This window comes from Antedon mediterranea, chromosome 7 (assembly GCF_964355755.1).
Source record: "Antedon mediterranea chromosome 7, ecAntMedi1.1, whole genome shotgun sequence".
NCBI classification, from domain to species: Eukaryota; Metazoa; Echinodermata; class Crinoidea; order Comatulida; family Antedonidae; genus Antedon; species Antedon mediterranea.
This window is the reverse complement of record NC_092676.1, coordinates 29,509,965-29,522,599: the sequence shown is the minus strand read 5'-3', so window position 1 is coordinate 29,522,599 and position 12,635 is coordinate 29,509,965. Positions and strand designations below refer to the sequence as shown.

Below are 12,635 nucleotides of genomic sequence, written 5' to 3'. Positions count from 1 at the left end.
CGTACATGGCATATTTTATCAATAGCGTGTGCAATTAGACCACAGCATGTCTAACACTGATTCTAACAGACAGCTTACCAAAGGAAGCCTGCGTATTTAAATAAGGTCATTTAAATAAATTCAAATAACACTTAAAAATAGTACAATATAGTCAAAACACCTATAGTAAATGACAGAATAAGTAATAAAGGTAATTAAAAAAATATCAATTTAAACAGATCATTTTCGTTTTATAAAATATAATCATTCAAAAAGGTAATTTTTACCGATATTCAAAACTAATAATTTGCGTTTTTCCAACGTATTATCATATTATCAGCATTCCAAAGAAAAATTGTTATATCTTTTTGAATAAAATATGTACCCTAATGTGTATGAAACATGTACCATCATTTAGTTGATCGAATGGCAATGTTGACCACTGTATCTTTATTATTAATCTTATAAAACAAAATCTTATATCAAATGTCGTATCATATCACGGACCTTAATGATAATATTAATTTTTAATTAGTAGTACGCCTCCTAAATTGTATTACAATACATTTAAATGTGTTTAATATATAATAGACAATAATACAATAATAATAGTAATAAATCATACTACAGTATCACTGGTATTAAACTATTTTAAATTGAGTTTTCGATTTTTGTAGACCTCAAAGGCGTGGTTCCCACTAGCGACGCAACGCAAGGACATAACGCAACGTAAGTGTATTGACCAATCACAAGCGATGGCTTATTCGCTTGTGATTGCTAACTGTCTATAACTTCGCTTGTCATTGGTTAAAACGCTTGCGTTGCGTTTACGTCTTTGCGTTACTTTCTAGTGGGAACCAAGCTTTAGACCTCTACACTTAACTTTATTTGAAGTCTAAATATCTTGTTTATTTCGTAAATTTTTCTATTGTGTTATGTTCTTGAGACTATGATGAGATTTGAAATACACAAACAACAATAAGATGCATACGAAGAAACTTATTATAAACTAAAAGTATACACAAATTACGCAAAACATGTTTAAATTATTGTTAGCATACTTATAATTTACCGAAATGTCAAAATTGGATATTAGACTCACTGGGGTGCCTTCTACAAATATGAAATGAAAATGAAATAAATGATATACAATAATAATAACATAATTCTGAGTGATTCATTGCACTAAGTAAACAAAGATATAGGCATACCTATATTACAAAACAAAAGTTTAATGTAGACTGTTATGAAATTACAATAAAAACACATCAAACCAAACAATCAACAAAGCTCAGTTAAAATCAGAAGAGGAGGGAGCTATTACAACAGGAGGTACATACAGGAGGAGCAGTGGTAAAAGTTAAAATCAGAAGAGGAGGGAGCTATTACAACAGGAGGTACATACAGGAGGAGCAGTGGTAAAAGTTAAAATCAGAAGAGGAGGGAGCTATTACAACAGGAGGTACATACAGGAGGAGCAGTGGTAAAAGTTAAAATCAGAAGAGGAGGGAGCTATTACAACAGGAGGTACATACAGGAGGAGCAGTGGTAAAAGTTAAAATCAGAAGAGGAGGGAGCTATTACAACAGGAGGAACATACAGGAAGAGCAGTGGTAAAAGTTAAAATCAGAAGAGGAGGGAGCTATTACAACAGGAGGAACATACAGGAAGAGCAGTGGTAAAAGTTAAAATCAGAAGAGGAGGGAGCTATTACAACAGGAGGAACATACAGGAGGAGCAGTGGTAAAAGTTAAAATCAGAAGAGGAGGGAGCTATTACAACAGGAGGTACATACAGGAGGAGCAGTGGTAAAAGTTAAAATCAGAAGAGGAGGGAGCTATTACAACAGGAGGAACATACAGGAGGAGCAGTGGTAAAATTTAAATATGTATTGTTCTCCAAAAGAAAAATTTAAATTTTCTTTTAAATGTGCCGTTTAATTATCACATACTAGTTATTCACTTAAATGAATTGGATTTAAAAAAAAAATTATTTACATGAAAACTGTAATTTAAACCAAATTAGCAGCCAGCCAATGGGTTTTTGATTATTTATCTTTATGGGTGAAAACATTTTTTTTCCATTTTTTTAAAGAGATTAACATATTCGAAGTGTGATTTTATTAATCTTCATTTATCATGTTTTTTGGGGGATACCATGCCTACATCTTTTATATTAGTAGAAAAGGTAGAAATCTTGTACTGAATTGTGCATCTTATCATATGATTAAGTAATTTGTTATCATTATTTTTCATTAATGATAAACTTAAGAACATGTATATTATGATAGTCATCCATACTCTCAACAGTACATTTGCTTGATTCATCTGATGCTTGATTCAGCTGATGCTATCAACATACATACAGTACCCACTATCAGTTGGATTATATCATCCACAGGGATTCCAACCGGCCGTGTCTTCTGAGGAGGAATCCTACACCTTCTGACTTCATGGTTCAGTGCACATCAACTTGCAGCCTCTTTCACACTTCTAACTTTTTTGAGCAAGAATTACAGAAGCCATGTGACTTGGGATTTCCACGATTCGTGCATTTTGGGTTGAAGCATTTTCCGTCCGTACGATTGCGATTCCTTGGTTCAGCTTGATATCCTTGCGGATCGTTTACTATTCTTGCGGACTGCGAGACCTTCCCGGGCGTCTGTGAGCCTTTACCTGGTCTATCAGTCTTGTACAACTGATAACAATCATTACACAAGCCGTTGAGAACTTGAACGTTGGCCCATCCTCCGCAGCCATTAACGCATTTTCTCGGATTATACGGTTCGTCTTTTGTCATGCAAGATTTGATTGGAGCTGAGTGGCTTTCACGTTTTGCTGGTTTATTAGAGTAGCATTTGGAACATAACCAATCATGCTCTGCCGTCCCAAACATATCACATCCTACAAGACATTATATATATATACAGTTATAAAATTAATAAACATATACGTACAGTGTATTCAATCTTTATCTTACTTTAGTGTCTAAAGTCTAATTAAGTGTTATGAAAACAGCACATTATCATTTTTATAATCAATATATGTCTACTATTAAGTGTTGGTAACATTAATGTGTATGCCACACTTTATAAAGCATATTAGGAAAGACATGTGAAGTGAGGGGTCATGACAATAAACAATGTATTTAGTGTTATATATATCATTAAGCAGTCTTTTATACCTGTCTAACATAAATGGTAAAAAATAATATAGTGTCAGATGTAGCTTTCTAATTGTGAACATTGTTAAAATAGGTCCTGTAAACTTAGAAGAGTTTAGCCAACAATCCATAACATACCTGGACTCTTGCAACGAGTACCTTCATTAGTGGCATTTCCACCATTCTTTTCTATAAACAAATATAATATTTAGAGCTTAGTAATTCAAAACACTGTATCTAAATAATGCTGTACATAGAAAGACTCTTTTGAAGTCCTTTTTTTTTTTGTTCTTCTTCTTCAGTATACATATATTACATTGCGCAACTGGTAATTGTCAGTTACCTCCATTTTCGTGAATTACAAAAATAAGGAAAACAAAACATAATTTTGAATTTTAGTAAAAATAATAACTTACTATAAGGTCTACATATGTTGCAAATGCCATCACTTCCTGCAAAGCTATTACGACAAATACTGCATGCCAGTTTTAAGGCTGTAGTGGGCGCTGGTGTTTCTGTAGCAACGACATCTTTTGGCTTGTTAGCATCTAAGATGTCCTGACAATTTATACATATTGGTTGATCTCTGGGCGTCATTTCATTACATTTTGGATAGACGCACTTCATCATTGGTTGAACAGTGTCATTTTTTTCTTTGTGACAACCGTGACAATGTTTTCCATCACCTAGTGTTACGATGACACCTTGGCATCCATTAGTTATGCAAAGATTTGGTAAAGAAATTGCCTGACCACAGGTGACGTTTGAAGACAGGTTTTCTCCCCCTAGTCTAGGAGTATGCTCAAAGCATTCTTTGCAGTAGCCGTCGTGAAAGGTTTGTCCACCACACCAGTGGTTTTTACATTTATTACTTTCTTTCATCAACACGTCTCCCAAACACTTGGTGCAATAACCATTTTGCTCTTTGGTACCAAACAAGTTACAATTCTTTGTTCTGCACACTTCCACGCTGCTAACCGCCGAGTACATTGGTACCATCGAACCTTGCTTCAGAGTACTAGTTAGTATCCTCTGTTGTGGAACACTCTCAACACGTTTCTTTATATCGACATTTTTATGATAGCATCTCTGGCAGAAACCCTGAAAGGCTTCCTGACCGGTTAGCTTGCAAGTTCTTTCAAGGCACTTCTTAGTTCCGGTAGATGATTGTAAGATCTGCAAGCTATCTAAACCGCTTGGGTCAATTGGAGCATTTGACCTTTCTTTGTATGAAGATGGGAATCCAGAGGCTGTAGGTAGTGGCGGAGAAGGTAGATCATATCCAACTACTTGTGGACGACTTGGCTTCTTATATTGCTGTGTTTCAGAGCAGAGATCACAAAGACCTTGTCGGTCAAAATTAGCTAGATTAGAACAACCAGTTGTTCTGCATTTCTCAATTGAGCTATGCTGTTGTCCCATTGGGCTATGCTGCTGTCCCATTGGGTTATGCTGCTGTCCCATTGGTGCGTTGAAGCCACATGTGTGACAGTAATCACCAGGTAGCTTAGATGAACAGTAAAATTGGCATCCAGGAGTTTTGCAAGGCTTGTCAACGCAAATGGAGTAGCATTGTTGAGCATTGTTGTCAAAATTTGATGCTGATGGTAGTAGAGGTTGTCCTCTATATACTGATTCATGAGGATCCTTTCCTCCATTTTCTTCCAATGTCATATCATTGAATCTATCAATTGGCATACTCACTGGCGGAGCTGAGGCAGAAGGATGAAAACTCGTACAAGTGGTCACTAAGCACTCTTTGCACACATCATTTTCACCGTCAGCTGGACTCTTATTACACATACAACAGATCTTGACACCTGCTTTTCCAGATTCAGTTCTTGTTTCTACTTTTTTTTGCGGAGTGAACATCGATCCTGTTCGGTAATTCTTTTCTGCTAACCTGAAGTACGTTTCCATAATATTAACAGATTCATTAAACTGTTTATCACCGAGTATGGTTACTTGTATACCGACCATTGTGTCAGCAATCCCAGATTGTGGTAGTGCTTTCTGACTCAAATATGATTCCAACAGACTAAACTTTGTTGCTTCTTCGTCCGGAAGCAGAAAGTGTACCGGAAAGGCTTCAATATCTTTAGTACAAAGCGGTAAAGCCATTTCTAAATGTTCATCTGGTAGAAGTTTTTTACCCACTAACGGTACAAAGTGGTTTCCATGGTAACCTAGAATAATTGGTAAAGTACAACAATCTTTGCTTTTTGAAAGTACTGGTAGGTATATTCCTGTAACGTTCTGTGGCTGGAGAGACTGCCCTCTGTGATCCCGAAACATTGTGTCAGCCAGAACAATAATCGGTCTTCTCAGAATATTTGCCATAATAAATATGTGGATTTCTTCCAGAGAGTGAAACGGTAACATATGTTGGCCCTCTGGATTTGGTTCTGGGGATGAATTACGAATGACTAACTTCCATTCATCATCCCAGTTCTAGATTCATAAAAAAATAGGATTCAACAATTAAATTATATTGAAATTTGGTATTAAAATTTACTTGTAAAATTGATAAATGTACAAGGTGTGTTTCTATGGTAAAGTATTATAAAAATAATACACTTTGCTCTGCTTTGGTTTTGTGCAATTTTATTCATGTCTAAAGCTCTGTCATGATGTCATATCACTACCATATTTGGACACATCACAGTCTGATACTGTTAGACAGAGCTTTACTGTATGACACACAAGGGTTGTTATAAATAAAGTTAATATATGAGTCATGACATAAAACATGATGATATATCACTCCCATATTTGGACACATCACAGTCTGATACTGTTAGACAGAGCTTTACTGCATGACACACAAGTTTTGTTATAAATAAAGTAAATATATGACATAAAACATGATGATATATCACTCTCCTATTTGGACACATCACAGTCTGATACTGTTAGACAGAGCTTTACTGTATGACACACAGGTTTTGTTATAAATAAAGTTAATATATGAGTCATGACATAAAACATGATGATATATCACTCCCCTATTTGGACACATCACAGTCTGATACTGTTAGACAGAGCTTTACTGTATGACACACAAGGGTTGTTATAAATAAAGCAGGTAAAGGTAATATATTGTTCTACTAGCAGATGGTAGCCATGACGCCACTGAATATGACCATACAACTAACCATCGTGTCGTAACGCAAGCCACCAGAGGGTAATGTTTCATCAAACGCTGTTCTTCTAAGTTGCCATCTTTGTTTATACTTCTTAACTCCGTTGTCCTTGAATAGATCTTGATAGAGTACTCTACGCATCTGTAGATCAAGATCCTCAATTCCCCACAGGAAGAGGGAGATGGCATGCAACAAGCAGTTACCATCACCTTCAAATATGATATAACAAAATGATGGTTAAACAAGAAATTTGCTTTTAAACAATATCACTAACTGAAAGAGTTTATGAGTGAATTTTCTTTTTGCACTTCTATTAATAATTATTTATTTATTTGTTCTTTATACTGGGTGACCTCTTCAGTAAAAGTAAAAAAACTTTTCTCCCAGAGGGCCCAGTACACAACAGTAAAATTACAAAACAAATTTAAACAAACCAGGAATAGGATTCAAATTATATAATTTCAAGAATGTAATCCTGTGCTTGAGTGTTATCCCACACACCTATCTTCAATAAATTTCATAAAAAGTAACAAATGGCCAGTTGACTGTATTTTCCAATTTTATCTTCATTTTTTTTGTTTTTCATGACTTCTTTTTTAGCGTTGTAATTATTTAAGTGAAAAGCACAAACCTGTAGTTTTCAAAGGATAGAGTTTTGTGAAAGTGTTGTTCCAATTGATGATTCCCTTGGTCTCAAACGCCTTCATTATGTTGAGATCTAAAAGACTCATATAGAGGCTGTTCATAAAGTCTGCTGGCTGAAACCCCCAATGCTCAGGTAGCAAGAAAGAAAAAATGGACATGTTGAAGAACAACATTGGCTTCAGCGGTTCTGGATTCACAAAAATATCGCTCTTTACCTTCTGCCGGATCTTTTCTTTGACGGCCGGATCACTGTCCGCTATGCGTTGTGGCAAACCTGATGCGAGACTGCCGTGACGTTGCTTACCATTTTCATTTGGAGCCATCTTGGAATTTTCTCAAATCTGTAATAAAAAATAAAACAACTGCACATCAAGATCATCTACAGGTTTTATTGTCTTACCTGGCTGCCTAACAACGGTGGGCTGAGAATATAAACTGTAAAATGTAATGAATGAATAAGATGATTACAATAATTATATTATTACAAAATGTCCAGTATTAGGCATTTGGATGGCTTACTTTTGTTTTGACAATTTGATGCACTGTGCTATGTCAGTATAATTATAAAAAATATACAAATATGAATAAAATTATTTTAAAATTATAAAATTATCAAGCATTATGTTTCAGTCTAGCACTACTTTCAATCTGGCCTGGAGACGGAGTTCAGTCTAATATTTTTACAATTTATTAAATAAAATATATCTAGATTTTACTGGTAATTAGTAATGTTACATAAAATGCTGTAACCATTAGTATTAGGTAATAATATTTCATACTGTGGTAGGAATTTGAAGGATAGAGTTGTATTTATTCTTTCATTTGGCTCGATACTGCTAAAAATAACGCAGTACTAATTTCCAAAAAAAATGATCTGTAAAATAAATAATATCTGTTTATTTTCCATCTCAGAGTACTATTATGTGAAATATGGTTGTGTAAACTAAATTGTGTTAATGGAATGTAAATATAAAGTAACTTGTGTAATGATTGACTCATGATCAGGAAGGATCTGAAACTTTCCTGAGGTCAAAGTACATTTAATATGCAAATACTTCCGCCTGTTCAAACTGCCACATCCACCATTTATATTCGTGACGTGACATACAAAAAAGGCTTCGATACTGTGTAGTCAACAAAGACTATTTTGTGTCGTTGCCAAGATTTTGGGCCTAGCTAGCTAATCGACTAAAAAATGGTTACAAAAAATAACACAATAATAAACTTACACAAATAATATACTGTATATTCAGCAATTTTATATTATAGGTAAAATCGAATCACATCCTTCTTTGACTACAGTTATTTCAAATGACGCTTGAAAACCCTAATTTTAGATTGACAAAATTTCCAAAGTCTTTATAAATAATTATTTGTAAGGGAAATCCCCGTTATAATGGACGAATCGTGACTAAATGCAGAAGTCTAAACTTTACTATTATGTAAATAAAATCTCAATCAATAATTCTTATTTCAAAAGTAATGTTTTATTTTCATTTTTAGATTGTGTATTTACTAATTATAAAACCTTTAAAAAGATTTTAAATTTAATATTTTAGCCCTAAAAAAATAGTACAATCCTGTGGCGTTGAAGAGGCGTTTTTTCTTTGAAAGAGAATTGAGGGCGCGCGACAAGAATTACATGATTACATCAATTAAAAAAGTGTTTACTATTTTATTTGTATTTTTATCTATTTCAGACAATCGGATATTTTGTTAGTGGTGTTTAAGTTGTTATAATACCGTGGTAGCGCCGCATAGACTATTTATTAATTAGACTTACTAGGCTATTCTAGTAGTAGTAGTACTGTAGTAGTAGCCTCCTATATAAAGAAGTAGTTAGTAGTATTTAGTACTAGTAGTATACTAGATAGATAGTACTGTAGTACGGTAAACCTTTACTCTTGTGTATTCCAGGTCCCCCTAGTAGCTAGTATTCCTTTGTACGCCGCCGATGGGACAACTGTCACATTATGACTGTTTAGAAACATTGGCATATTGTTAATGTTTTATGCAATGTTACTGTAGGTTATTTATTAATAAGTTTGTACCCAGTCTTTAGGGTAATCAAATGCACTTATAATGGTGTTGCCTTGACAATATATACCAAAAAATGAGGTTAATGAACCTGGATAGCACAAAGTCCTTTCTATAACATATTAAAATCCTAATAAAAACTATTTTTATTCATAGGTTTTTTCATAGTAGAACTGTTTGTGAACAAACGATGGCAACCTCGGGTTTTTGGGCAATAATAAAATTCATTTCTGCAATTATCGGCCACATGTTATCACTACTGTTTATTGGAGTGCGACCAAAAGCCAAAATACCAGCCGTTACCAATGACATACTCTTGCAAAGTGCTTCAAAAATTGCAAAACAAATCCGGTCACGTAATGTAAGAAATAAGATATTATTGAAAGCAGCTAAAATAAAATTATGAACTACTTTTGATATTTATATTTTGACAGACTATAATTACATTTTAACACTCTCATGTTTAAAATCCTGAATCCACCCCTATTGAATGACGTTTATTTTAATTTGATTAAATAGTTTTCGTTTTAATTTACAACAGATAAAATGTGTGAGCGTTATTGAAGCTTACATTGAAAGGATTCAATTGGTTAATCCATTTTTGAACGCTGTTGTTGCAAATCGTTTTGAGGAAGCTCTCGAAGAAGCTAGAAAAGTTGATAAAATTCTGGACTCGCCAACTCTTGATGACAAATACTCTGAAGCCAGCACCCCATTTCTTGGCGTACCATTGACCGTAAAGGAGGCATTTGCATGCATTGGTAAGATAAAGTAATGACGTATATTGTGAATGAAAAAACAAATGAATAAATAATAACTGAAATTTCTAGCAAAATTGAAGTCATGGAGGCAATTTTCTGGCAACTTCTGCGGCAGAGCTAGTACCATTTGTGTTCCACTGCTAGCAATGCTGATAGCGATTCCTAATGATGGAGTTTAATATATTTTGCAAAACATACTAGGAGCAGCCACTTCAACTTTGTTAATTGCAATGGCTCCCAAATGTCTTTTCCATAAAATGACAAAATATATTCACACAATATTTGTTTCTTTTTTTAGGTCTTCCGAACACAAGTGGGTTGATGTCGCGTAAAGACATCATCAGTGATAAAGACGCTGATGTGGTAGCTAACCTAAAGAAAGCTGGGTGCATTGTGATTGGTTCTACTAACACTTCAGAACTTTGCATGTGGTACGAATCAGCCAATCATATCTATGGAAGGTCAAATAATCCGTATGACCTGCGGAGGAATGTAGGAGGAAGCTCAGGTAGGATTGAGGAAGCTCAGGTAGGCTTCAAGTAACTTGTTAGAATCCTAGAAAAATTACAGTAGTCCATTAATAAGCCAATAAAAACAAACCAAAATATAAGCTGTAAATTCTTCAGACAAAGAACGGATATTACTAAACCTCTTACTATCTGAAAGAAAAGGGGTAAATAGTCCTTATGAATGATAAGAAGTTAAAGCAAGGGTAAAACCTATCTGTGTGAAACAAAATATTGTTTGTTTATTTTGTTTGTTAATTTTGTGCTAGTTCTTTTGTTTTTACTAATCATTGCATTATTGCATAATTAGGAGGTGAAGGGGCAATCATCGGAGGTGGTGGCTCAATCATTGGTGTTGGTTCCGACATAGGTGGCAGTATTCGGATGCCATGTTTCTTCAATGGAATCTTCGGTCATAAACCCTCTCCTGGGATTGTATCCAGCGCTGGGCAGTTTCCAAATGCGAAGGACGACCGATTAGAGTTGTTAGCAACTGGTCCAATGTGTCGGTACGCAGAGGATCTGGAACCGCTGTTGCGGATTATGGCGGAAGAGGAGAACATTAAGCATCTGGATTTGGGGAAGTCTGTAAACATTAAGAAATTAAGGTTCTTTAGCATTGAGGACGGTGGTGAAGAATATTTGGTGTCGCGTCTTAACCCTCAACTGAAGCAAGCACAAGAAAATGTAATGATCATTTTAATGATCATTTTATATTAAATTAAACATTTTTGTACAGTTAGGTTAATCATAAAAAAAGTATTCGATTGTAAAAAAGTATAACTTACAGAAATCTGATTTTGTTTTTCTTTTTTTTAGGTTATCAATTACCTTGAAAGTGAGTATGGAGTTGAAGTGAGTAGAATCAAGCCACATCGGTTCAAGTACAGTACTGGACTTTGGTCAGCCAAAATGGTGACCACCGACAACGAATCATTCAATTCCCTTTTAAGCGGTAACGGACCTAAAGTCATGCCGTTCCTTGAGCTAATTAAATCAATATTTAGGAAGTCGGACCACACCCTTCCCGCCATACTGCTAGCATTGTTCGAAAACTTACATAAATTATCACCAGACCAAACTGCTAAACTCACAAGATCTTGTGAGAAATTAAAAGATGAAATTTGTAATATTTTAGGAGATGATGGTGTGTTGTTCTATCCATCCCATCCTAAGCTAGCTCAGTATCATAACGCTCCACTATTCACACCCATGAACTTTTCGCATACGGCCATTTTCAATGCGCTAGGCTTGCCCGTGACGCAGGTTCCTTTAGGTCTGAGCTCAGACGGCTTACCTCTGGGAATACAGGTTGTAGCTAACAGGAATCAAGACCGTTTAACAATCGCAGTTGCTATGCAATTAGAAAAAGAGTTTGGTGGTTGGAGAAATCCTCACTCCACAGAATAAGCTCCAAATGAATGGATTCTTATATACCTCTTTCCTGGGAAACACCTTAAACAAAATTATTTTTTAATGTTTACATTTTTGGGAATAAATAAGTTTTATGAATAAATTATTGATTTTACTGCTTCTAAGGTGTTAATTCAAATATTGTATATTTACACATTATATCTGGACTAAATTGTATCTTTACGATGATGAAATATAACATTTTATAGAACGAAATTTACACTACATTTTAGTGGCATAGACAGGTAAATTTATGAATTATGTGCAATTGTTTCTCTCTTTAATTTACTAGATTTGATTAAATTGTAAAATGCTTATTTTTGTAGTCTTGTAATGTGGTTGTTTTAGTATTTAATTGTTATGTTACATAAATGACATACAGTATTTCATGAAGTATATTATAATACATCTTTGGACAATAAATTAATACACTATAATTATTGTAGTAACGAATATTGCAGTCCTTTTTTCATTTTAGTGGTATTTTGTCAAATAAATATACTATAATAAATATTTTAAAACAAAATATAATATAAATAAAAAGTATATTAATTCTTAAATATCGTACAACAATTCTAGAAAAAATATAACCTACTGTTCCAGTAAGATCCACTAATATTTCGCAATATCCTGTGCGTCCTTTGGTGTGTGTATTATGAATGCGTAGAAACAGATACAGACTTGAACTTAACTTGGTCGTAATAATACATTGGGGGTTTTCCAGCCAATAATCCAAGTATATTATTTTGAGGATGATGGAAAATTCCCTATAACCTTTTCACAGCAATATGGACCATGGTCCATAGTTAAATGGGTCCTTGGTTTGAATCTGAATTGGATGTGTGTGGGGGGGGGGGGGGGGGTGTCAGGGGTGTAAAAACATGAGTAGGAGTGGATTAGTTTAAGTTAAGGTATTGTAGTTAATTTAAGGTATTTTGTAGTTTTTGAGTTCTGAAATGAAAAAGTGATAAAGTAGGCCTAATGGAAAA

General features: G+C 34.5%; 2 protein-coding genes across 3 annotated transcripts; one reads left to right on the top strand and one right to left on the bottom strand.

Moving 5' to 3' along the window:
- Positions 1-1,158: 1,158 nt before the first annotated feature.
- Positions 1,159-8,242, bottom strand: LOC140054137 (tumor necrosis factor alpha-induced protein 3-like). The gene is made up of 6 exons (XM_072099021.1): positions 8,159-8,242; positions 6,916-7,270; positions 6,297-6,493; positions 3,558-5,592; positions 3,280-3,330; positions 1,159-2,882 (listed from the first exon to the last, which is right to left on the bottom strand). Exons 2-6 carry the CDS (start codon positions 7,250-7,252, stop codon positions 2,464-2,466), a joined length of 3,039 nt encoding a protein of 1,012 aa, XP_071955122.1. The 5' UTR covers positions 7,253-7,270; positions 8,159-8,242; the 3' UTR covers positions 1,159-2,463.
- A 261-nt stretch (positions 8,243-8,503) lies between these two features.
- Positions 8,504-11,988, top strand: LOC140054087 (fatty-acid amide hydrolase 2-A-like). Of its 2 annotated transcripts, none has more exons than XM_072098927.1 (6): positions 8,504-8,592; positions 9,123-9,327; positions 9,508-9,727; positions 10,026-10,235; positions 10,544-10,920; positions 11,053-11,988. In XM_072098927.1, the coding sequence occupies exons 2-6, from the start codon at positions 9,157-9,159 to the stop codon at positions 11,641-11,643; spliced, it is 1,569 nt and encodes a 522-aa protein (XP_071955028.1). In that variant the 5' UTR covers positions 8,504-8,592; positions 9,123-9,156; the 3' UTR covers positions 11,644-11,988. The 2 variants fall into 2 exon arrangements, with proteins under 2 accessions (XP_071955028.1, XP_071955029.1); XM_072098928.1 differs by having other exon boundaries at positions 8,504-8,644.
- Positions 11,989-12,635: the final 647 nt, after the last annotated feature.

Bases quoted from the DNA above. Each gene is read 5' to 3' on its own strand.
- LOC140054137 (XM_072099021.1), bottom strand. From the start codon at position 7,252: ATGGCTCCAAATGAAAATGGTAAGCAACGTCACGGCAGTCTCGCATCA. The intron at 6,494-6,915 runs GTTTGTGCTTTT...TCATATTTGAAG, and splicing joins CTATCCTTTGAAAACTACAG to GTGATGGTAACTGCTTGTTG. The intron at 5,593-6,296 runs GTTAGTTGTATG...TTATGAATCTAG, and splicing joins GCTTGCGTTACGACACGATG to AACTGGGATGATGAATGGAA.
- LOC140054087 (XM_072098927.1), top strand. From the start codon at position 9,157: ATGGCAACCTCGGGTTTTTGGGCAATAATAAAATTCATTTCTGCAATT. The intron at 9,328-9,507 runs GTAAGAAATAAG...AATTTACAACAG, and splicing joins AACAAATCCGGTCACGTAAT to ATAAAATGTGTGAGCGTTAT. The intron at 10,236-10,543 runs GTAGGATTGAGG...TTGCATAATTAG, and splicing joins GAATGTAGGAGGAAGCTCAG to GAGGTGAAGGGGCAATCATC.